The 26,155-nt window shown below is 44.6% G+C and overlaps 2 protein-coding genes across 7 annotated transcripts in view; one reads left to right on the top strand and one right to left on the bottom strand.

The window, feature by feature from the left end:
• Positions 1 to 201: 201 nt before the first annotated feature.
• On the bottom strand, positions 202 to 2,224 carry senp8 (SUMO peptidase family member, NEDD8 specific). Its single transcript, XM_048263113.1, has 2 exons — positions 2,121 to 2,224; positions 202 to 1,564 (listed from the first exon to the last, which is right to left on the bottom strand). The coding sequence occupies exon 2, from the start codon at positions 1,543 to 1,545 to the stop codon at positions 904 to 906; it is 642 nt and encodes a 213-aa protein (XP_048119070.1). The 5' UTR covers positions 1,546 to 1,564; positions 2,121 to 2,224; the 3' UTR covers positions 202 to 903.
• Positions 2,225 to 2,399: 175 nt separating this feature from the next.
• The window catches only part of LOC125307619 (unconventional myosin-IXAa-like), a 57,442-nt gene continuing 33,686 nt past the window's right edge, over positions 2,400 to 26,155 (top strand). For 4 of the 6 annotated variants that reach the window (XM_048263671.1, XM_048263672.1, XM_048263674.1 and 1 more), the window contains exons 1-2: positions 17,384 to 18,490; positions 22,210 to 23,137. In XM_048263671.1, coding sequence (XP_048119628.1) covers positions 18,459 to 18,490; positions 22,210 to 23,137 — 960 coding nt within the window. In that variant the 5' untranslated portion in view covers positions 17,384 to 18,458. Of the gene's footprint in view, positions 2,777 to 17,383; positions 18,491 to 20,046; positions 20,969 to 22,209; positions 23,138 to 26,155 lie in introns of those variants that run through there. The other 2 variants (XM_048263676.1, XM_048263677.1) reach the window with 2 other exon arrangements.

The raw sequence follows: 26,155 nt of genomic DNA on the forward strand, positions 1-26,155 counted from the left end.
ATGATAATGACAGAATCAAACATTATCCATTCACAAACTACTGTATTATGGGGTGAACTACTTCACTACAATCTCATCCGCACACGGAAGTGCTGCCACACCTTTGCCCACTACAATACAGTGAATATTCACCTTGAACAAACCGTAATAACAACGAGTAATAATGGTTAATAAATAATTAATTAATAACAACAATTATTATTATTATTTCAGTGTATTTTTATTATATGGATACATAACACATTCTTTTTCAATCCATTCACTTAACACAACCCTGAGGGAAAAACAAAGTTGTAAACAAGCATGACATTCGGTAAAGACAGGAGAACCATAAATGGAGAGTCACTGCATCATTACATTAAACCTCTTCCATCTTATATGACATTCACGGTCTCAGCTAGGCCTTTGATATCAAATAAGTAAAAGACGCTATTTCGTCTGGGCAAACAAACAAACCAACAAGCATGTTCATATGAGCCCAGTAACTATATATTAGGCTTCATTCGTAATTCATGCGGTTTGAATTTATTTATTTAGATCCCTTTGATGATAAAAGGAGTAAATATTTCAAAATACGCTCACGCTGAAAATTAAATCTTCCACTTGGCTAGGATGTGTCATTCAATTACTATATCTGCTCATGTGATTTGGCAGTTGAGATGACTTGTGGGAGTCCCATAACTCTGCTGATGGAAGTGCATGCTGGCTATGAAGACTAGTGAGATCAGGTTTAATGCAGGCCCAGCTCTGGCAGAGTTCTACAACCTGTGCTCCCACCATTCTTTTTAAGGGCACCTCTGGAAGACTCTGCTTCTGACAAGTCAGAAGTGACCTTGCAACACAAAGCGGTTTAAGATAGAACTGGAGCTGGGCAATCAATCACCTAACTCCTATGCAGGCACGTCAATTTTTGGCAAGTCTCTGGATCAGTCTACACCACTCTGCCCTCTTCCTGGTGATGTAGTCTGGGGTGATGGTGTGGCTCTGGAGGCGTGGGTTCCCTCCAAACTCTGCACTCTCACACAGCGCCTCAGCATTGCAAATGACATACATACCACAGTCATAGCTATTCTGCTGTCTAGGAGCAGCCTCCTCTGCAAAGGACACTTTTTTGCCTTTGCCGCCCAGAAAAGCTTCCAGTTTGGAGGCAATTCGGCGCGCATGAAGCGAGTTGCCCCCACTCTGCGAGTCGTAGTGGGAGAAGAGGCTATTGTCGTGGTGATACAGTAGGAGGCTCCAATGTGACCCACCAGCCGTCTGATTGGAGTTGTCGTTGACAGCCAAGAACACCCAACGACGGGTCGCTAGCTGCAGTGGCTCCAGGAAAAGGGCCAGCTCCTCTTGGCAAGATGCACATTTGATGAATTGCGTAACCTCGGGGCTGATAAAGCACACAGACCTGCTGAAGTCTTTGAAGCGCTCGGCAGCAAAGTACTCAAAGACAAACCCAATCACCTGATCATTGAGCCAGTGCGGGCCCTCTAGCAAGGCCACATCAGAGCGCCTCAGAAGGCTGTCTTGGTAGCTCAGCACCACTGGGTCCATGGTCAGAGGCCATAAAGAGCTGGGATAAAAAAAAAATTACAAAAAATTGGACAAAGTTCAAATGTCATGAATCACTATTATTTAAATTAAGCAGGCAAAGTAACAACATTTTGGGTAGTCTATTTTAAGTCTGTCTGCAAAACATACAATGTTTACGTCTCTGGATCTTATCTATAACTTGTTTAACCTCAGTTAAGTTATTGTCCATATTCCATGTTGTTGGCTAACAGTTGATTTACAGCAGCTCTGCGTCAGTGAAAGAGGCTAGAAAAGTAGCCTAACTTAGCTGACACTGCAACTTCAGATGTTTTTGATTGTCACCGTAAACCACAACCAAATGTGTCATCGTAATTTTGGTTAGCCGAAATCTAAACAAGTTCATGGAAAGTTTGACAGGAAAACGACTCTACATAATAGCCTGTTACTTACTACTATACTGAATTGCGTGTGAGAAGTGGAATTGTTAACCATTTAGAAACATATACGTAAAAACACTGAAATGTCATCATGCCAATTAGAAGTTAAGTCAGTAGAAAAGACAACATCACTCATTGCGAATAAACTAGTCGCCTTACCGTTCACCATATGCATCTGTTATGTTATGATATCATAACGACATCGCACTTCTTTTGGAGCACAACAACCCGACTAACGTAAACTGACTTCGTAGGCCTGCAGAAATAAGTGAAGGCTTTGCGACAAGAAAGAGAGACAACATCCCACCATCGTCGTTGATGATTCGCTGAGTGTTTCTTTTCAACCAATCGCGTGGGGTTTCCTTGAAGATGGCCCCTCCCACCCCTCCTCTTAGTCCGCCCCGGATTGCATCGAAAAGCTTATGCGGGAGCGTGCACGACGAGACTGCGCTAGTGTGAGACGCAGCACTGATTATCAGAAAAAAAGGAGAGAGAGAGAGAGAGAGAGAGAGAAAAAAGGCTGATTTACATCGAGCGACACGCAGGGAAAAGGGACTGTTTTTTTTTTAATGTTTTAAAGACAAGGACATTTTGCAGATGTGTTCTAAGAGTCACCACGTATGTTAAGAATTTTGCTAGGAGGAATTTGTGGACAAGAGTGATTTGAAAAGACAAGCACACACTCAGAGGAATTACACGGGGGACTTGAAAGCAGTACTTGTATGCGAGCAGATTTGACCGTCCAAAAAGAGCCTACCTATCGTTATATTGTCAGCGCTCAGGCAACTGAATTCTGTCACTGGTCAAATAAAAAGGTAAGAGTCTGTCATTTACTTGCAACGTCATTTCAAGCCACCACTTCGTTAAATTTAATAATATACCGTCCATCATTCTTCAGACCTAACGTTATGCTGCTCTGTGTAAACGATGATGACTTTAGAAATTCCATTCATCTCGTAGGCTATGGGGACAAGCGATGCTGTCATCGTTCTGTTCCTTCTTTGTTAAACCGTGCAATAGAGATTGTTTTGGTGGAGAAAAACATTATAGGAAACAATTGTCCAGTAATTGTAGCTTATTTGTGCTTTGTCACAAGCACTCGCTCAGGACAAGCTGGTCTGTTGACGTGTAATGTCTCCACCAGAAACAGTATTGTCTGGTTTTCCTCGGTATATAACGTTAATCAAAGAGCTACAATTATCCCAAGCGTATTAACGAAATGGCAAAGTAACTTTAAACTGAGGCCGTGTGGCGTGGTAGTGTTGCGACAGATGTCTCGGGTGGGGAAGATGTCTGCATGTATTATTAACAGGGGACACGGGCAGCTTTTCCCCCCTCAGAAACGCGCAGGAGTGAATTGTTTTGTTTGTCCCCACTGAACGGCGTTTAAGACTGAGAAGCAGTAGAGATCGGTGTTTTGCATTTGCTGCTATGGGCGAGAGCTGGCTCTATGTTGTCCACCATGACAGGCCTGATTTGTGATCACAGTAGGTGTTTGGGTCAGGACTTACATGACAATTGTTTCACATGGATGTTTAAAAAACCTTTGATCATACACAGTGTTTTATGACACTTAACCCAAAGGCGACGACTCTTATTGTTGGATAGTAAATAATTAATCAGTTAAAGTGGAAAGTCTCTTACTTTGCAGTTTCCTTGCTTCTGTGGGTTGGGCTCATGTGCACATGCCACAAGCAGTCAGCTAACTGTTAAGAGTGTGTGTGTAGGCCATGCAACCAGCCAGCATGATATTTTTAAGATGTGTCGTGAGAAACCTCTCCCACAACCCAGCACAGGTGACCAGAGGGCCTGTCCAGGGGAATGTGAGAGGTCCTCGCTCAGCTGTTGGGAGAGTAGCACCGCAGAGCTGGGCCAAGGTCTTGTATGAGACAAGCAACTGCCTGTGGTGGTAATACCTGACACTAAAATGTCCCAGCTCAGCTGCCTTACTTTAATGCCATGAATGAGGTATGTGATGAAATTGCTGAATGATGCCTGGCTATTTTTCAAACATGCTTGTAGTGTTATTGTTTGGTTGGACTCTCCCAAAGATGTTTGTGCATAAGAATAGGATGTCATTTTCCTCTAAAAATATCATCAGAGAAACGAAGGCTGAATACCACGGGCATCAAGTGTTTAGTACAAAAACAAACTCGCAGAGGGTGAATCTGTTTTTGTAAGAGTGATGGTTTAAATATCGGAAGGGGTGGGGAGTAGGACTGACCTGTCAAATGCAAGAAGAAGCTCAAAGCACACAATCGTATCCCTTGAATGTGACACGATGGACCCATGATAGAAACCTGAAAGGGAGTAACAGGGAGAATGATGTGGACTCATTGACATTGATCTACTATAGGCAACTGCTCCACAGCTCTCCACAACTGTATTGTGAAATGTCTGTCCATATAGCCTGCAGAAAAGTTTTTTTTTTTTATGCAGTGTCAGTGGCACCAAGCTGGCAAAAACCTGTCATTCCCAGGCTTATGTTCTGATGACGTGAGCTACTGCAATGGAGAACACTATGGCTCTGTTGTATTTTTAAAACAGTGTTGTCCAGATACCATTATATTGCAGAAGAATCTGCTGTTGTTTGATACAAAATTCCCACACAACCGAAAGCATTGGATATGAATTATTAACCGTGCACTAAAAATACGCTGCTCTCCAGTGCAGAGGATGACTGTGTGATCATCCATGCACAACAGTTCATCCACAGCTGTGAACTGTTCCCGGGAATAAGTGAGTTCATATCAGTACAGGCACAGGAAACTCGCAGTGAAAGTGCTATAACATTTGTCAGAATTATCCCTTAATTCACACTGATCCACAATCAAAGATATAGCGTAACGCTCCCCACCTTGGACATCTTTGGACATTATGTAATGTGCGTGGCTTACAATAAGGCAGCACTCGGAGTTAGGCGAGGCTTTTTGTGAATCATACAAATGACAGTGAGGCCAGCAAACAAAGATCAAAGGCATTGACACCAATGCTCATGGCAAAGCCTTCCTCGGTTGAATAGTGTAAAGGCTGCTGTGTTTGGTCATGTGTTGCCTCACATGGTCTCCCTGCTTTTGAAAAGCAGTTGGCCTCACGGTGCGGTCATGAAGCCTGTGTAGTTTGTGGTGGGTCAGCTTGCTATATAATGAAAGTATGAGATGTGTTTGTGTGTGTTGTTTTCTCTTCCCTGCCTGTGGAGGTAGCGTATCAGAGTTTGGCTGTTGCCATGGCCAACATGGAAAATCAGGCGGTGGAGTTGTTTTGTGCTGGATGCGCAGAAACAATAGTTTGTTTGGAGCAGGAGGATTTTATTAGAGTAGCAGATGGGTGCAATTAGCTTCATCTTCAGGAGTCATTGTTTTGGGAAGTTGTTTACTGTTGTAAACATCAATTTGCATTGCTCTTGAATGAATCTGGGATGGACGACTTCAGTGTGTTGGTGGAAACGATTTTCAGATAGCTACCTGGATTTTTGTAGCAGCTAGAGGGATTTGATGAGAAATCTGTCATTTCATTTGACAGTCACCTTGGTTCAGACACCCCTCCCCCCCCTTGCATGTGTAGAAATGGCATGATCTGACCTCATAACAGAATCCATTTTGTTTAGAAATTCTGTCATGAAACAGTTCAGTGTGTGAACAATCACAGGAAACCCAGGGAGGATGTGGGGAAAGTCAGCTGGAAACAACCATAATAAGTTTGATGTAGTATTCTCGGAACATAAACTATTAGCAGGAGGTCACCTGAAGTGTGGAGACTACCATTAAGATAAATCTGTGGGAAATCATAAATATTTAGGAAAATGAAATAATGACCATCTTTTGGGAGTCTTGTCGGGCATGTTGGAAAGTGGATCGGGGATGTCAGAGTGGTGGTGATGAAGGACAGACAGCTGTAGTGGAAGTTTCATGGGTCATGAAGCTTAAAATAGTTGAAACACACTGATTCTTCTTCTGCTGGCCCAAGTCAATGGCCATCCATAGACTAACACATTTGTTTCCTGTGTCTGGAGAAAAATATACACATAGTGTGATAAAATTAATAAATAAGTAGCCAGATTCTTCCAAAGTGAAGTGCCAGTGATTCTATGAACTTTTGTTTTGATTTTGTGACCATTCAACATCCCACCTTGTTAACCAGAACAATTTATTGAATGCCACACATAATTGGATGCTACGCACATAATTGAATGCCAATTCATTGTCACCCATTATTCAAAATTTATCAGCTGAGCGCACTTATTGTCTGTATTTTCACGGATTAGCATTTGTTTATGTCAATAAACCCACTTTAAAAATTAGGCTACATATTTGCTTTAGTATATGGCAAATGAAAGGTGCCATTCAGTGTTTTAAAGGTTGTCCTATCTACTATCCACACCCATTTTTTGTCTGTGTTGTTTCACATTTTTAGGCTGAACTTATTGGCCTTTGCTGTATTAACATCCATCTGTTTTATTTGATAAGATTCCAGTTAGATTTTTCCATTTCCTGTTTCAGTTGGCAAATAGACTCGTGTCACAGTTCACACAAGAGTGAGAATCTCAAATGCGCGAGGCTTTGTGGACTGTCAGGAGACCATTTCTCCATTAGACAGACAGGCGGTCACTATCTGATTCATTTAGTGGACTCCAGCCCGCTGGCTACCCGTCTCCAAGGCCCACTGAGAGAGCCTCATTTAGCCATGTTGATTCACATATCTTGATCTGCCAGACTAGAGGACGTAGTGGCGGTGTGGTGGCGGATCTTTGTGTGTTGTGCGCCTCATGTAAATTCATCACTCCGGTCGAAAGCGCTTAAGCTATGTGTGGACACAGCTGTGGTGTTTTCTGCGCTAGCTCCTAGTGGCCATATGTCAGGCAGTCAGGGGCACTGGATAATCCCCAGGCATGTGGTTCTGTGTTTTGAAAAATCCAGTCATATGTACTGTCAGGACAAAAATGGCGATAAGAATATGTATCATACGTATTATTCGCCTATTCCCTGTTTATAATTATAAAAAGCAAACAGCTGATGTCTCTCATTTGACCACACAGTATTGAGTGTAGTAGGCCTCTTTGTTTCACCCTCTTTGTTTTGTTGTTATTTATTTGTGTGTAGTCTAGCCTCAGTTTTGAACATTAGCCAAGTGTTGTGTGCGAGTGGTCCTTAGGTATACTTCCAGTCTCTGCTCACTTTGCCGGGAGGTCTTTATGTTCGTCTGTGTGTGGTTGCCTAGACGAGTGGCCGTTTGTTTACCGCTTTCATCGTAAGTCCTCTGATAAGCCGTGACCGTTTCATCTTCCTCATGAAAGGAATGTACGCCTACATTCTGAATGAATCAGTTCTCATTGTTATTGTTATTAATTCAAGAGGTGAGAGCTTTTATTTACATCATTGAAATTCATCTGAATGAAAATGAATGAATCATATAGGTCTAGCACTATAGGTTTATATTCAACCCTCGTCAAGGAGATTCGGGCGGGAAACACAAAGGGTTTTTGGCAGTTGCAGTCTTTTCTAGCCTAGACTTTGGTCTTTGGAGATGGCTGTCACGTCAAGCTTCACATTGTTGTGTCATCGCATCAGTGGAAAGCTGGAGAGAAGCTTTGAGGCTGTTGGAGGACCAAAGGGCAGGTTGTTATATTTCTCCTGCTGCTATAACTGTCTTAGCCATACTGAGGTCATGGGATTTACAGGGAGCAAAGATACTGCTTGCACGGATGTCTGCACATTGTGTGGGGGGAAAATGAAATGCGTGTCCATTTGCTGTTCTGATTTTACCTCAGTGACTCTCGATGACCCCCTTTTTGTTGAAGTGAATCACATTTTCATTTAGCAGTCATGATACTGAATGATCCCTCTTTGAGGAATGGCCGTTAGATAGACAGGGGAGACTACTAGACTCCTTGTGAGCTGGCTGATTCCCGCAGTGCTGCCTAGAAAAACATATAGCAGCTCAAATTGTTTTATCGCCCATCCCTTATGCGCTCCTCCTGTATTGTCATTGGAGAAGCTGACTGTGTTATTCTTGTAAATTTCTCCCGTGTGTCCGCTGCTCTCTGTGACGTATACTGAGGTGTGATGTACACTGTGAATTGATGACATGTATATAGAACTGGAAGGCTGTACTTCTTCTTTTCGCTTGCCATCACTTATTGTGCTCCTGTGTTGTTGGACTTGGTGTGTTCTTGACCGGGCTAGAGGCTCGTTGGTGTCCCTTTAAGAGCCCAGCTTGCCACATTCATCTTGTGCTCCTCTGTGGTCAGACGTTAGGTCATCCCAGTGGTGTGAGGGATGCTTGGCCTTAAAATAGAACCCTGTGATTTACAATTTACTTTGGAGGTGCATCAAGTAGATGTTCTCACTCCTTTCAGATGTATGAACGGAATGTATTTATTTTTTTTCAAAGCTTTGGGTGTGTATGAGTTTGTCTGTGAGTAGTGTCTCTGTGAGAGAGAGAGGGGGAGAGAGAGAGAGGGGGAGAAAATGTGACATCATGCACATGTGAATAGCATCTGGGATATGGGGAGGTTGCAGCCCCAGGAAAACTGTTAGTTATGCACCATTTGGTGTAGCTGGGCTTGGCCTTTGACTGCAGTGTGCCGTTTTTGGTGAGGCCAATAGCACATTCTAAAATACCTTCCATATTTCCCCTCTGCAACTGTTTCATTCTATGCTAGTGCAGGGCTTAAATTTCACTGCGGGATTGCGGGTATTGCGCATAATTTGTTCAAGTCCCGCAACTCTAGCCATCAAAATGCGAAATTCCCGCATACACTTTTACAGCCTGTCTGATGACGTTAATATAGCCTAATCATTAAGTGGAATGCGGTGCTATTGACCGGACTGATCAACTACCGAAGTTGAATTGAACATAGCCTCATGCAGACGCTTTACACACACGGAGAGAGAGAGAGAGAGCTACTTTTGCTTTACGCCAAATAGGCTACGCTTACCATGGCAAACTTTTACATCTGGAAAGAGCTCCTTGGTAACTATCCTGCTAGCTCAGGTCACGTCAATACTTGATCCCAGAAAGATTGTCTTCGACATGTCAACATTTATTGTATCTAATGACATAGAAAACATAATGATTTGCATACACATACCGCACTATGCACAACTTTTATTCACTAGCTTACTACAGCCTAAAACCGTCCAGGTTGAAGGGGGGCTAATTACTCCATAGAATTACTCTCAGGTATTTTCTTAAAGTGACAGGCACTCAATTACACCTACTCATCACCAATGTGCACTCAATTGGACCTACACACCACATTAAAGATATGCCTAAGTGTTATAGGTTAAACGTCAATATGAGGCATTCAAATTACTAAATATGTTTAGCTAGTAGTAATTACTAGTAAAATGCTATACTTTAAAAAATGCATTATTAAATAAATACACTCTATATGAATTCAAAAATATATGATAGAAACATATCACATAAGCTATCATTTTCAGTGTGTGTTTGTGTGTGTGGAGAGAGTCACGTCAGGGTGGTGGGGGCCCCAAAATCAAACACTTTTTTAAAAAAAGTATCGAAGTATTGAAATCGCAATTCTTGACTTGGTATCAGAATCGACCCCCCCCCCCAAATTGTGTAAATCCCCCCTACATGAATAACCTAAGGGGGGAATTCCCCCCCATTTTGAAAAAATGAATTTTAAGCCATGTAGTGTAGACTTTGAAACACCACAACACACTGTGCTTTGGCCACATTGGCTGTAGACCTTAGCTGTCCCATTCTTTATCCCAGGTATTTAGCTTTGGGAGATCTAATCCAGTTGTGTGTATGATCAGCTTTAGAATTAATGCCCATCAAAAAGAATCACCCGACAGACATGTAAAGGGGGTTTGGGTGGGGGGGGGCAGGAGTGGCTTCCTGTTATTGGCCCATACCTGTTGGAAATAAACCCTCAACACTAAATACTATTGGCTCTGGCATGGAATCCTGACAAAATGAGGATTTTTCCACGCAGGTCTTTTTCAACATCGATCATGGTTTAGCCCTGGTAAATGTCTTTCTCTCACCATGGACCTCGGTCTCCCTCCCCCCCATGCAGTTTTTTTCTCCCTCTGATCCTCGGAGCAGAAATATTGAACTCCAAACCCTTTCTGCCTCTGACAGCCTTCAGGCCCATTAGATGTAATAATCAACAAGGGATTTGGTTACCCTGCTCCCCCCACCCCCTACATTCTCAGATCTCCTCTCTGAAAAGCAATTATGACTGAGCATCAGCAATGAAGACTTAACAAGGACTTGAGTCTCTCAGCATCTGCTCTGTGTGTGTGTCTGTGTGTGTCTTGGTCCTCCAGACAGTGTGTCTGGAGAAGAGAGCATCGGCTCCTGGATGCTCATGCCCTCCTCCTCTGCCACTCTGTGCCCCCAGGCCAGGCCCTGCTAAGTCTTGCAGCTCTTCTTAATGGCCTGGATTCAGTGGGAAATGGGGTGTGGATAATCCAGGTTACTGATAGCCCCCCCTAACCTCCCTCCAGCCGTCATCTTTCTCTCTCCTTTATCTCGCTCGGGTGCCATGAAGAACTCCCTCAACAAGTCGACATGGCATGAACATACTGGCTGCTTACTGTTCCTCGATGGCTACCAGTACTAGCACTGCCAGTTCTGTAAATTTCCCAGTAGAGGCTTGCATTTGAAAATGACTCGTATCTCAACACTTGTTAATAATAGGGAGTTCTAGGCTTCAACTATAATAAGATATACACCTCAGTTATGTACAGGCATTTCTTCTCTCTCTGTTCTTGTTGCCCCATTTTCCTCAGTGATCAGATTGAAATTGTTGGTACTGTACATTTGCTCCAAGACCAGGTCCATAATGGCATACAGCCTTTTGTGAAATGATGTGCTGCTGCACCGTTAGCTCTCTGCTCTTTTCAGATGGTGAATACTAGCACAAAGAGGCCTGCGAGGCCTGTCCAGTTCTGGTGGCCTTGTTTTGCTGTTTCAGGTTAGCCGCTCCCATGGTGTGAGGTCAGCAACATCCATCTATCATTAGAATGCCTCTGACAGATTCAGGTGAAGCGTGCAACTCTGTACCCTATCCCACATGCTTTAATAGAGAACCTGCATCTTATCTGACCAGAGTGAAAAACAATGGGAGGAAAAATGGTTTGTGTTTAATTTGTTAGCTAGGTACTCCTTTAACATGGCTCTGTGTTAGATTGAAAGTCAAATCACATCATTCTCTCTATCTCCTGAATGTTTGCGTGGAAGTTGCTATTTCTTGAAGTTGTTTTTAATGTACATTTTCTGTTTTATCATCATGGGAACATAAGGATTCGTCTGGGAAAGCTTTCATGCACATGGTAGGAGTCCATTGGCAGTTGTTTGTCTATTCATCTTGATTCCCTGGAATTTTCTTCACAGGAAGTCTTGGCAGCACATAGTAGTTCTGTTTAGAACTGGAAGGTGTCTGGAGCCTCTCAAAGCCTCATCTCTGTACTTGTTGAAACATTATCTAAAGAATGGTCTGCGATAGTCTCCAATAGATTAAATTGGCATTAAAGCGGTTTTCCAATATGGCATAGTTCATTAAGTAAGTTGATAAATAAATGAAGAGTTTGTTTCAAAAACGCTATATCTTTATTTTTAAAAACATTAGTCATGCTATTTAATTGTGTATTTCAGGTAATATCAATAAAATTGCAGTTTTGCTATTTTGATTGAATACAGATAAATCAAACAGTAACCCAATTACAGTTGCACTGAAACTACCTGGAAAACAAAATGTAAAAAAATTATTTATGAAAATTCATTGAAATGTAGGATATAGCGATTTGGAACCTAACTCTTCAAATATTGCATAATCAGTGTTGATTTTCAACACTAATACTTAAAGCAAAGTCTGCTTTGGGAAGTTGTGATTAAGATGTAAGGGCAAAGTGCACATGATCAAGGAAACATTTGCGCATGTAGACTAAAAGTGAAATTTACTACCAGAGTCTTGCTTTGTAGTGTGGCGGAAGTCCTGGAGTCCTCTCTTCCTGTTTCTCCTATTTTTGGGGTCATTGTCCTGGGAGAGGGTGTGCCTCAGAAAGAAGCGGTAGGAGACCTTGGCTGTCCAACTGTGTTGAAGTGGCGTCTGTTTAGGTCTCCGGTTGACCTCTCGTCTTCTCTGATCACCCCTCTATCCTTTTCTGCCTCTTTCTCTTTCAGTTGACCTTCTGTGAGTGATGTCAGCAGCAGGTCTTGCTAACTTCCGTCTGACTTGGCCGCATGTGCTGAATTTCCTGACACCTAGTGTAAATATTATCAGAAATCTTTGCATATAACTACTTCAGCGTTTTTATGAGTGATCATCAAAATGTTCTTTCCAGATTTGGGGCTGACTAATTTGTCAGTGTTTTAAGCTCAGTGCTGTGGAATATCTCCCCTGATGAGTTTGATACAGCCTGGGATGGACTGAAGCTGTACTCTGAATGTATTGTCTCAGTGCTTCCTGGAATTGCTTTGGAGGACTTACTGGTTTCTCCATGTGTAGCCTGACCTCAGACAATGTACTGTCTGTGATACTAATTTACAAAATCCTTCTTAATTCTGTAAATTACCACAGAGAAGTCCAGAGTAAGTAAGTCTTATGTGTGGCCTTCGGAAGTGCAACTTGGGTGATATTACAGGAGCAGTATTGACCTTTCAGCTATGAGTCAGTTCCTGCTTCAGTGTATATGAGTAGGGGAACAGGTAATGAGTGACATATATAAAGATGGGGGCCATTGGTGGAAATTTACCACCTCGGGACCAGATTTCTTTCTGGAGAGTAGTCAGATACAAATATTGTTCAGATTAATAGGCAGAAAAGGGTTATTTCTGGGTCTATCTAAAAAAAACGTTCTTAAAAAAAAAAAAAAACTTAAAACTAAAATCAAACCTTTGTCAGTGTTATGTGATGATGGAACAGTTGATTTAACTGCTGCATTGACAGTATGCTGTTTAATTTCAAAAAGCAAGGGATCGTTTGAGCAGATCCCTCATCCTACCCATATTAATCCTCCAGCATTTTTCATCTTCCCAAGATAATAGGGAACTCTGATGATGTAGAATAACCATGTCCCACATATCAGAAGTGAGAGATTTCCTTCAGCTCCTAGTTTCAGCCAGTAATCTACAGTTCAATTGTATTCTAGTGGGTCGTGATTCTTACCCGCAGAGTTCTCAGTACAGCTTCCTCATACCTCTAGTCAGATTGAGCACGCACATGATACTGTGTGTTGTAAAATGTTGTGAATGCTTGGAACAACTTAACAGTGTGGCAGATAACATGTGTGTCACTGCCATTTTGTAACATTACATGTTGTGGAAGTCCAAGGTCGCACACAAAGAGATGAGTTCTTAAACACCCATTAATAACGGTTATATTCTACTCATGTAGATGATTAAGACTTCCTTAAGTCATCCTATAAGATGGGGTAATCAAATGTAGGTGCTGTCTTTGGTGGCCTCAAAGAATGACTTTCAGTTGTTATGATATTACCGGTACAAAAGATTTTCCTTGAAATGTAGTAGTAATTTCTAAACTAAACATTCCTGTCCAAACCTGAAGAGACATTTGACCTCCTATCACTGCCCCGATCACTGATCAATCAGAAAAATCAGAAATCGACTGGACAGACTGATAAAAACGACGGCTGCCTCTTCCTTTTTGGCAACTTTACAGCCATCACAAGGAAACTAGAGATGGTAGGAATGCAGTCGCTCATTGATGTTCGCTACTTTTTTGTTGTGTGAACTTTTATCTTTTCGTTTACAGCTCCCCTCTGTCTTAACTTGTCAGAATCAGGATGTCTCTCCCTTCCAAAGGGTCCCTGTTTATGAGGCCATAAATATGCCTGTTTAGGCAGGGCTGCCTACGGGTGATGACACACAGACTTTATTTCTATATTTCTACTACTTTTATGATTTAACATGGCATGTTCAAAAATACTACTTCGGTTTTTCCTAATGAAAGAAAAACTACTATTTTTTTTTGTTTCACTGGGATATTTCCGTGAAGCGAAAAATGTCAAAAATTGACAGGCCAGGCTAAAGTTAAGTCTACCGTGCCTTGATTTTAAACCTGAGGACGTTATCTGGTGTTCAGGCTAGGGAATGTTCCGGGACTAGCCCAGGCTTCATCTGTGACGAATACTAATGAGTCTATGATCAGGCATGAATAATAAGACCTAGACAGTGAGCTCTCAATTATCGCGCGGCCTTGTTCTTTGATGAGCTTGCCGCCTTGGATTACACCCAAGTTGCACTTGTTGCCTTAGCCTAGTTAGAGCTATTGTATTATCTGTCAAGCTTTGGTGTTCTGCAGATTCATGCTTGGGATGTGTGGGAATGCTGCGAGGAAGGAAGGCATGGAGTGTCAAAATATGCAGTTATGTGAATTTTTAAAATGCACCGGAGTCAGCATCACAGCAGGAGTGCTACTCTCCTCTCTCTCTGTCTTTCTTTCTTTTCTCTCTCTCTCTCTCTCTCTCTCTCTCTCTCTCTCTCTCTGTCTCTCTCTCTCTCTCCTCAAGCAGCTAAAATGATGCAGCTTTTGCAACAGACTTCTCATTTAGGCTAGAAGTTTTCTCTCTCTCTCTCCCCTTCCCTCCCTCTCCCCCTCCCTCTCTCTCGGCCTGCAGCATCTGCAGAGACAGACTTCTCATTTAGAAGTCTCACGGTGTGACCCTGCCCTGCTCCTCGCCACCACGGGGGGAGAGAACACACAGGCCTGTGTTTTTGCCCACATCGGCATGCACGCCGCGACACCTGTCAGAGGCGTGCATTACGCGCACACACACACACACACACACACACACACACACACACACACACACACACACACACACACACACACACACACGTGTGTTTCCCGGAATAGACGGAATGCTGTGTGAGGGAGTGGAACGGAGTGGGAGACGAAGCAGTTGTGTCTCGTTCTGGGACGTGCGTGTGCGTGTGTGTGCGCGCGCACACTTATGTGTCAGAGAGAGAGAGGGGGCTTCATCCAGCACACCCTGAGGTCATCTTTAATTACACCCGAGAGAGCTGTGATGTGTGCTTGAACTGGTGCCAGGGCTTAGATACTGTAGCTGTGAGCTAATAGGGAACTAAATATCAAGTTTCTTATTGCCATATTGATATGCAGCATCTCCTCTCTGAACATGGCAGTGTAAAGCCATGTTGCTACTGTGAATGCACACAGCACATTACAATCAGTCACCTGCACGGCTCTAGCTTGAGCTGCTGTATGATCTACAGTAATAAACGTGTTATCATAATATGAGAGTTGGCTGTTTTGTTGACATCCAGTCAGCCTAGCCTTACCCTGGCCAGCTGCATGGGCTAAGTGCGACTTGGTTAATAAATAAAATATGGCCTCCCCTCTCAGGAGGGAGATTCTCGTAGCGAGCGAGGCTGTTGATTATTGCTTAGTCATTCCCATATTGTTCGCTCTCTTCTGCCAAGGTTATCATGGCTCTTTGTCTCTCACTTGCCCTCAAATATCGACACAAAGGGCTGCAACACACACACACACATTCGCATGAGCACAACATTGTTTGCAATATCAACAGCATCTCGCCTACATCTGTTCCAGAGGTACCTCGGACAGACATGTGCTGTTTGTTTGACCTCCATCTGTTCTGTCAACAGCCATTTATGATGCCAAGAGAAATGCAGTTTTTGGCTACACTTCCAGGTCACGCTAACTGTGAATTTGAATGCAAACATTTCATACAGTTGAGTTCAATTGCTTTTGCTACAGAGATAAATCCTCTCTAAGCAAATCTGTCTCCCAGTCAAAATGTTTTAAATTTTATTTTTTTTCAACATGTTATTTTGAGATGTATACCTAGAGTGTTGGAGGGAGGGGGCGGTTACTTGATTAATGGGCAAATGAGTGCGGCTTTTTTGTTTTGTCCCAATCCCAGATGAAGACCACATGTTGTATTTTCGTGCAGATGGCTATTGCGCCCACAACATGTGGTGTTCTAATTAATCAGAGAGCTTCACTGCTCTCGTTACGTTTCATCCCTGTCATCAGAGCGTCACTCTTTCCATATTTCATCTTCAGCCCAAAGTGGTCGCAGGTTTAATTTTTGTTATTTTTCCTTCCAGGGCAGCTGAGTTAGTACGTCTGTTGACATGAGCAAACTCTCTGTGTGGCTCGTAGCGTTGTAATGTAACCTAATATGGGTGAAAAAATAAACAGGAGGGCAGGGACACTGAGCCATCGGTGAGAGCGTTTGCCATTGTCCTTAATGACCCTCTTTAGCGTGCACTGCACTCCCTTCTCCTCTGATGCCTGTGCCCAGTGCGAGCTGCACTACAAGGACATGATTGAGCACCAGGGCCAGGCCTGTGAAGTGAATCCAGCAGGGCCGTGTCAGAGCTGGCTAATGTCTTTGGACAGGGAGGGGCACGTTCGAGTGCTCCCTTTAGATACGGGCTCAGGGGTCTGGTGAACCTACATCTGAATAAAGCCATTTTTAGTTCTTTTGACATGCGGTCTCCCTTTGTGACACTGGAGGCAAAGTAGCCTGATAGCTGGTAGCTGATAGCTGATGGCAGTGCCAAGCCCTGTTGCCATTTTCTTTGTAAAATCTTTTCAAGTCAGTTTTTGCCTTGCAGTTCACTTTCCTGGTGGCATACCAGCCGTCTTGGATGATCTAACCCTGCAGGTTGACTCACAGGCCTGGTCATTTCCACTGAAACATGCTGATGATTCAGCATAGGCCTCCATGATTTCCATGACTGCTAAAATTTCCACGGCCGCTCGGTAGCCCACTTGCGCCCGGTCCGCTGTGAGAGTTCTGTTTTTTTTTGTGCGTACAGTGAGCGGAGTGTGGCGCAGGCTGTAACCCTAGCCAGCTGAAACGGAGTGGGGGAGTGCGGGGAGGCTTTGAAGAGTGACGGGGGCCCTGGCGAGAGGAGTGGGAGGCTGCAGCTTTCCATCCCTCCCCATGGCTCCTCTGACAGCCTGCTGACTGACTGTGCGCAGACCTCAGGAATCCTCCCTCCCCACTCCTGCTCCTCCTCCCCTCTCGCTCTCTTCTTCTCTCTCTTTTTCCTATCGTTCTCTCTCTCCCTCTCTTTCCCTCCAGGCTAGTCATGTGTTATGTCACTGTTTGTGTACAACAGTCCTCTCCCCTCTCTATTTCCATTTGCTTTTCTTTCTAATTTAGTTTTCTCTGTTTTAATCTCTCTCTCCCCCTCCTCTCTCTCTCCCTCTCTCTCTATCTCTCTGTATCTGTTATCTATCTATGTACTGTATGTATCTACCTCTCTGTTCCTTCCCTTGTTTCCTCCTTCCCCGTGATCAAATTTCAGGAAACTGCAGCAACCCCCCTGCCTGCCACCAACCTCCCCCCTCCCATCCGTGCTTTTTGCCTCCACCCTCCAGCTGCCAAACCTCTCACATACCGCCACTTCCTTGTCATTCGCTCAGGCTGGGAGAGCACAAAGTGCGGAGAGTCAGTAAGTGTGTGTGTGTGAGTGTGACTGTGAGAGAGAGAGAGAGAGAGAGAACGAACTGTTGAAGAAGGAAAGGCAGAGGAAGTGACCAGAGGAGAGCGGAGCGTCTGTCCACTTCACCATAGGGGACTGGAAACGAGCAGGGGGTCTGTGGCAGAGAGCTCGCAGAGGAACGGATCTGATTTGCCTGAGGGAGCTGCTGCTGGGGTTGTGGGTAGTTTGAAGGGGTGTGGGGGCAGTTTTTATGCCACATCTGCCACACGTACGAGGCCGGGCCAGCAGGCAGAATGGACATTTTTTTGTGGGGCCATTCGCTCGTGGATTGAGATGTCACAGCCGAGGCACAGGAAATAGAAGTTCAGAGCAGCGCCTCTGAAAAGGACACTCTCTGTGTTACCTCTGGAAGGGGAAGGTAGCGTCAGTGCAGCCTGCTCCTAGTGCTCCCATTTCTCACCCCCTCTCGCAGCGGCACCTGTTTGTGATTGGCTCGAGACCAGCTCCTTGTCGTCAGCATGTGCCACTCCTGGTTGGATTACTCACGGCTCGGGGATGTAGGCTGCTAGAGGCGCCTCTCGGGGAAGTGACCATATGCAGAGATTTGAACTGTCCTGCGTGTCATGTCCGTTAACTTTGACGTGAGGTTTGAAGTGTGAGTCAAGTGTTCTTGACCGTTTGTCATGGAGTTTGAGCTGTGGGTCCAGCGTTGCTGACCGTTGCTTTGCTGCGGAGTTTGAGCTGTGTGTGCTGTGGCTGTGTCCCGTTCCTCTCTGGCAGCCAGATGAAGCCTGGTGGAGGAACATGCTTTGGAAGCCAATGACTGCAGTTCTCTGCGTATACCCTGTGACCCGTCCCGTCTAATGGATTCTTTCAGCCCACAGGGCTCACAAGGGCTGCTTTTTTTGGTCATTACTTTGTGCATTCCTGACGTAACATTGCCCAGAACAATTTAGACGAAACATTTTTTTTTGTTTTTACTTATTAAGTAAGACAAACACAAGGAAGTTGCTTCAGTTTTCTATTATCAAGACCTAATAATAAGTACTGTGGTCCATGGTCCGTGTTGATACACTACAAACGGTGAGGTAAGTTAAAGCTGTACTCAAGGAAAATTTGTCTCTTTTATGTGGCTGAACAAACAAAAATTTAGTTCAATAACTCAAATCACTGGCTAAAAAAGCATCTCTTTTTTTTTTTTTAGTGCTGAATTGAAAGTAGTGTGTGCAGTGTATATGACATTCTTTAAAGTTAGCTTTTCTGTAATAGGTCTAGTCTCTCAGCAAACAGTGCAGAGACTGTCGGTTGATAACAGACATGCAGTATAAAGAAGAAAATATCCACGGTAGACATCATATAAGCATTGCCTGCAGAAAGGATGGTTGACCTTTTAAAATGACACTACACTTGCACTTGTCTTGTGTTTGGACATGATCTTTAGAAACTTGTTGCTTCAACTTCTGCACAGGCCCTGGTCAACTGCCAGCTGGAGGTGTTTCTGTGTTTCTGTGTTTGTGTGTGTGTGTGTGTGTGTGTGTGTGTGTGTGTGTGTGTGTGTGTTTTTTTTAGTGTTTTAGACAGAGCCAGAAGTGCAGCGGCCGAGCGTGTTGGTGCCTGAGCAGACAGAGTGCTCGTGGGCTTCTGCCTCCTCTCTGCCCCAGAGATCAATCAGACGTCCAGCTGCCACAGGCTTCATTATCAGCTCAGCTCTCCCCCCTCGGCCCAGGGCCTGCTTTATCTCCTCCCTCTTTGTGTGTGTGTGTGTTACTGTGTGTCTGCATGTTTGTGTGTGTGTGTGTGTGTGTGTGTGTGTGTGTGAGAGGGAAAGAGGGGTTCATGTCCAGAGTTACCTCTGGTGAGGTAACCGCAATTGCAAACATCAAGAGCATCGTCTCTGTCTGTTCAGTTTTGCCAATGGCCTTGGTCTGACTTTGCTCAGTCAAAAGAGTTCACTGAGATGCTCTCTTTGTCTTTTCCTGAATAAATCTTATTCCTCATGATGTCACGCTTACCTCACTCTCTCAAAACTTTAGTCCCCTTGAGGTGGCTAAGAGTCCTTTTGCAGTGTCTGCATGAGATGAGCATTAAATCCCAATAACGGGCATAATTTCACTTCTTTGATGGCGTAATGCAGGTGGAGGGGTTCATGTTCTTCTGGCTCCCTGGTGATTTCTGTTATCGGCTCCAGAATCATTTGCTAGTGATAAACCCAAAGCACTAAGGCTCCCTCAGTACTGCTCATGCAGAAAGTGGAGTCCTCACTCAGACTCGAGAGCCACCACCCCCACCCCCACCCCCCAAGTAATCACTATTCGCTGGGCTGGTTTTTGACAGCTGGATATTTCACCGCAGCTTGGCTTGCTTGCTGGGCTTTTGAAAGTTGTAAGTTCTCTGTGTAATCATATATCTATTGTAATTACCAGGAACAATAAACCAGGACTCAGTGGCAGTGGACGTGTTCAGTTTGCAGTTGTTTTCTCTCAGCGTTCCGTCAGCCCTGTAATCTGCTGTCTGTTTAGTGTCGAACTACAGGTCGTCCCCCCCCCCGACTCGCTCATCTTGGGAAGACACAGACAGGGAGACACAGACCGACAGAGAGAATGAGGAAAAATTATTGCACCACTGCAGAAGAGGAACCCTTTTTAGGCTGTCCATTCTCCACGTAATCTCTAATTCAAATTAGGGATTAATGTCAAATCTGTGAATCATGACTCTCTTCTCTTACATAAACTTGTCTCTGGCCCACGTCCCAATTCAAAAGCCCTTAGAAGGTGTACTTGTGTTCCGCAAATTCATTTGTAAGCTGTAAAACAGGACTGAATAGGCTACTGAAATAGCTGAAATAATTTCACAGCAAATACTACAAGAGCCCGTCCCTTCATGACCTAGTCCGGCGACTCTCAGGAACCGCTGTGGTCTGTTGCTTTTGAATGGACTGGAGTGGTGCCCTGGGTCGCGACTCTCTGCCGTGCTCTGAGTGTCACCCGTATTTGAGAGATGAGTGATTTTTGGCAGGACAAGGAGAGGGCAGTTGGCGTTGCCACCATGTCACTGCTGTGGGGCATAAGTGCTGCTTTATCGGCTCCGCAGACCCCTGCTCTCTACAGATGAAAGGACCGGCTCTTTGTGTCCTCTGGCTGCATGACTTGCTGTTTCAAATATGTGTCCCTCCAAGGACAAAAGCACAGACTGATAGCCGCTGCTTCTCTTTTATGTCCGTGACGTCAGGACACAACACATTCTTTCAACATGATACAAAGATAAGCACAGATAACTTGAAAAGAAAGTGAAAATAGTCGAGCAAGTACATTCAGAATGTTGACAAATCATATCCTGGGTACAAAATGTGGCTACTACGACACATAAAACTGTAGCGCATATTATATAATGACAGAGATGTTTACCTCATAATATTGTCATTTCAGGTGGCATGCAGTACAGTCGACAGTATTGATTTTCCAGAATAGATTGCCGTTAAAAGCTGTGTGTTGGCTGAAGGAGCGGCTGTGGCCATTAGTTAGTTGCCTGTCCTGATGTGGAAAACAGGGGGAAACCACATGGGTGCTGTGAGTGGAATCTTCCTGCAAATCTTCTCCTATCCTTTAAGTAGTGCCCTGACCATCTGCTACACCGCGAGGTACCCAAATCCTCAGATAGCTCGGCAAAGTGCGCCATGCGCCACCTAATACCCTTGTGTGTGTGTGTGTATCCTTATGCAATCTGGTTAGAGGTGCAGAGTGCACTGGGGCATGCAAAGCATTTGCTCGTCTCCATGTCTGCCTGTATGTGCACGCATTTGTGTGTGTGTGGCAGTCTTAAAATTTGGGGGAGAATTCAATCAAGCCATTGAGCTGGGGAATGAATGGCTTGATTGAATAACGCAATGGAGCACTGGTCTGAGACGCAAGCAGACGGAGCTATTTAGGCACAGCCATGGTCAGCCGGCTAGTTTCAGCATTTTAAAGCTGTAGGAAGAAGCAGTAAGCTTATAAATCACTCAAAAATGTTTTCACATTCTCATTATGTCTGTTTTAACTGAAAAGAATTTGCGAAAGAAAGCGTTGTCGCTGAAAAAATGCTGAATTTGTTTTAAGATGTTTTTCCCTGTGTCTGTTCTGGATTTTCTGTATTCAGTAAAGAACCAGACCATTTGCTGGTATAATAGGGGTAGTTTGCTTGCCAAATATATTGGGTTGCGTGCAGCAGTGAATGGTAGGCTATTCAATCTGAGCGGGTCTTGAATTGCTCTATTGTGTGTTCATTGGAGAAGGTGCCATGTGGTTATCTTGGCAACGGAATAATGAAGTGTGCTGTGTGGAGGGGAGATAGTAACCCCCAGTGCATCCGGACACCCCTGATCAGCCCTTTTGTCCACACTGTGCAACAGCTCCTCTGTCTGCCTGGCCTGGGCCTGCAGACTGCCCCCAAAAGGCCATTTAGTGTCTTGAAACGGAACAGTATATGTATTGTCATTTTATAGTTAGTCAGATATGATTATTGTGGGAGTCAAGGAATTAAAAGCAAGAGCATGAGATGAGTCAGAGAGGTCATGAGTGAGTAATCTGATCTGTAGGGTTTTGTGTTGTCTTTAATAGATCTCTGTTCTGAGTGAGTAATCTTGGCTGAGTTTTGTCTTGACTTTAATAGATCTCTGTTCTGTTTCCCTCTCCTTCCCTTGTCTCTCCATCCCTCTATCTCCCTCTCTCTATCTATCTATCTATCTATCTATCTATCTATCTATCTATCTATCTATCTATCTATCTATCTATCTATCTATCACTCCCTACTCTCTGTCTCTGTGGTGTAGTGGTAATGTCTTGAAGCAGTCTCCTGTGCTTTTGGAAGGACGCGCCGCTGCTGCCGGTGCTCATGGGAACTGCAGCTCCAACATGAACCTTCATGATGTTGGGGGGAGACGACGCTTCGAGGACTCGGAGTTCACCCTGCGCATCTACCCGGGCAACATCGCCGAGGGCACCATCTACTGCCCGGTCAGCGCTCGCAAGAACACCACCGCCGCCGACGTCATCGAGCAGGTCATCGACCGACTCCGCCTGGACCGCACCAAGCTCTACGTCTTGGCCGAGGTGAAGGAGTTCGGCGGCGAAGAATGGATCCTCAACCCCAGCGACTGCCCGGTGCAGCGCATGATGCTGTGGCCACGCATGGCTCTGGAGAACCGCTTCGGCGGCGAGGACTACCGCTTCCTCCTGCGGGAGAAGAACCTGGACGGCTCCATCCACTACGCCAGCCTGCAGATGTGGCTCCGCGTGACCGAGGAGCGCCGGCGCATGGTGGAGCGCGGCTTCCTGCCGCAGCCGCCGCCCAAGGAGTACGAGGACCTCTGCAGCCTGCCGGACCTCAACGAGAAGACGCTGCTGGACAACCTGCGCGCTCGGCGCTTCAAGCAGGAGAAGATCTACACCTATGTGGGCAGCATCCTCATCGTCATCAACCCCTTCAAGTTCCTGCCCATCTACAATCCCAAATACGTCAAGATGTACGACAACCACCAGCTGGGCAAGCTGGAGCCGCACATCTACGCCGTGGCCGACGTGGCCTACCACACCATGCTGCAGCGGCGGCAGGACCAGTGCATCGTCATCAGCGGCGAGAGCGGCTCGGGCAAGACCCAGAGCACCAACTTCCTCATCCACCACCTCACCGCCCTCAGTCAGAAGGGCTTCGCCAGTGGAGTGGAGCAGACCATCCTCGGAGCTGGGCCGGTGTTAGAGGTATGGAGATTTTCAAGCTGTGTTTCACTCCTCATGCCCATCACGACGCTGGATTGGAATGGTTGGGCATGCTGCCCTTTTTGCTGAAAAGCTGGATTAATGACAATTGTTATTTGGAGTGACATGTTCAATAACCTAATCTTGTCCAAGCCTCACATCATATGAGGATGTCAAAGTCAATTGCACACAGTTGCAAAGTTAATTGCTTTAATATGGCACAGGAGCACCTAACAACACTGCTAAATTGTGCTATGCATAGTGGTCATTCTGAGTGAGTTTCAGTGAAATAGCCAGTAAAGTCCTTTCAAAAAGCCATTTAACTCACAGGAAGTCACCATGCCTTTGATGAAGGCCTCATCGTTTACCATATCCAGTTTCGTTGATAGAGCTGATATAGTAGGCTGCTCTTTGGCTCCCAGTGCTTACTCGGCAGGATGGGCTCCTGCTGTTTTGGAGGGCTGCGGGTGTTTGGTTATGAAATGGCGCTTTGGGCCAGCACAGCTGTTCCAGTGGCGTGGTGCTGTTGCAACTCTTTAGAACGCTCTAATGCGCTGTAATCCAGATTATTTGCACGGGGGTCTGCTGTCCGTGCTCACAATAGTCACCACTAGCTCCCGATCACAAAAACCAGAAGCATGTCATGTTTTTCTACAGCTCCACACGAAGAGTAAATCTCCCAATGCATCTAATGTTATTGGCCCTACTCATTGCGTTGCGGAGTTTGCAGGCAGGAATGTTCAGTGTCGTTGCTTTGGTGGACCTGTTTGGTATCAGTCGTAGGCAGCTGTAGTCTTTGTTTGTTAAACCTTGTCAAGTAGTAAACTTGAGTATCCAGGGCATCTATCCAGTAGCCTCTTAATAGAGCCAGGACATGCTACAATACAAGTTGTCACATTCAGCCTATTACTTGCTTGATCAAGCAATTATTCAAGTAAATATGTTTACAGTGCTGAGATTTCAACAACTTGTTTTGCAGTCTTGAAAGCATGCCAGACAAGTATCAGGTGACAAAAGTCACTTCCCTCTAGGTCTTGTCTCTGCACCTACGATACCATTCATTCCATTAGTTCCTTGCCACTTGTCAACAGATGGCTGGAACGTCTGAACCTGTTGTGGTAACACAGATACTGTAATTACTGTGACCAAGAGGCCCACACTTCTGGCTCCGCTTGTGACGCAAGCTGTGGTATTTTAGACTCTGTTGGCCAAACATTATCACTTTGGTTACTTGTAAGGGTGGAGATATTGAGATATCTGTGTTTGCTTTACAATAACGAAAAGGAACGAATGACCGAGGTCTCCAGAACCACGCTGAGCTGTTTGAATAGTGCACTGAGCACTTTCAGTTGTAACTAGTATTGTTTGACTTTTGGTTTATGCATTCCATGTATGCCAAAGCACTCGCATGAAGCCAGCCAAGATTCCAGATTAGGTTAATTGAACGCTTGTTGATTTTTGAGTGCAGATGTTTTGTGTCCAGTTAGGTAACTGGGGTCAATCCTGTTCAGATATCTAATACAACATGACTAGTAGAATTTGAACAGGTTTAAGTTAAGCTGTTGTTAATGAACAACGCCTGTGAGTCCTGTACTTTTATTTAAGTCATAGCCTAAAAATTTAGCATAAGCATAAAAAGCTGCCCCTTTGTAGTCCTGCTTGGGAATGTTGGCCTGGACTGTTGTGAAAAGCTAATATTTAAGCGTGCCAGTTAATGTCCAACCAGTTGGCCCTATTAAGTGGTTTTTGAGTGCAGAGGACCAACTTTAATTGTTTGCTCAGAGAGATAGACCATCACAGATTACCGACAGTGCAGTAGCTGTGAACCACTAGCACTACAGGAAGCCCAGGTAGCAGAGTGATCCATCTTGGTAATCACAGACCTCCCTTTAAAGCTCTCAGTACTTGTGTCCCACAATTTTGTGTAAGGCTCCCATTTTCGCCTCTATAGATTGACATGTTAAAAAACAGTGTTTTAAAAAGCATAGCGAAAGGGGAGGATCATGAAGTGTATTAGCGAAGTTTGTTTAAAGAAAATCTTTCTTTTTTTCATTCTTTCTCTCTCTTGTGAAATTCCCTTTTAAAAAGCTTCGTTTGGAATGTTTTTGTCTGTTCCGTGCAGCAACAATGAGGGAGCTAAGATTTGCTGTGATTTCGCTCTTGGGAAAACCGAGCTTTCATGGCCTTTAATCTAAATGGCAAACACCATTAATTTAAATGGCCAAAGCTACGTAATCCCCACAGGCATATGCGACTGATGTGTTAGATACCAGAGTCCACACAGCGGCCTTTCAGGAGAAGTGATCAGAGTAGATGGATGGGGAAACATATGCTGCGGAGGCTGTTTAATAATTGAGGAAGCCTGTGCTATTGTGAATGGTGTGACATTAAATTGGGTTTTCTTCTGGGACAAAAAAGGACTCTTTCCAGGCATTCCTGTTTGCAGTGCTTCTGCAACACGGCCAAACTGGTTTGTATGGTCTCGGTGAAACGGCTTAAGCCCTAAGGCATCCGTTCTAGGCCATTACAATAATTCAGGAATGCTAAGTGGCATGCGTTGTGAAAGATGCCAATGTGAACAGTACATTGCGCAATCCAGTGTGGTTGTGGTAGCAGGCTCAGTATTAGTCACTGAAGGTTCATTATACCTGCTGTATCCAAGGGATTCCAAAGTAAGTCTTGGGCTTTCGACTAGTAGCAGTAGTAAAGAAGACTACTCTTCCGTTTTTAAAAATCGAATTTTGAAGGTGTCCTTAACTTAACAATTATATGACTATGGGTGTGTGTCATAGCAGCTTCTACCAGCTGGATTTCTGCCAAGTGTGCTGTGGCAACCTCATGCTAAATGTGACTCGCCCTGTCTCTTGAGTGTGTTTTGACTTAATTAGAGTTTTGACTAATGACTGAAGCATTGCCAACTTGTGAACCTCAACCTACATACATTCTTTAGTGTGGGGGCAGATTCAGTGGTGTTCTTTGTGACAGATTTGCGCCCGTGTAGGATTCCATATCACTGCTATT

This window comes from Alosa alosa, chromosome 14, assembly GCF_017589495.1.
Source record: "Alosa alosa isolate M-15738 ecotype Scorff River chromosome 14, AALO_Geno_1.1, whole genome shotgun sequence".
NCBI lineage: Eukaryota > Metazoa > Chordata > Actinopteri > Clupeiformes > Clupeidae > Alosa > Alosa alosa.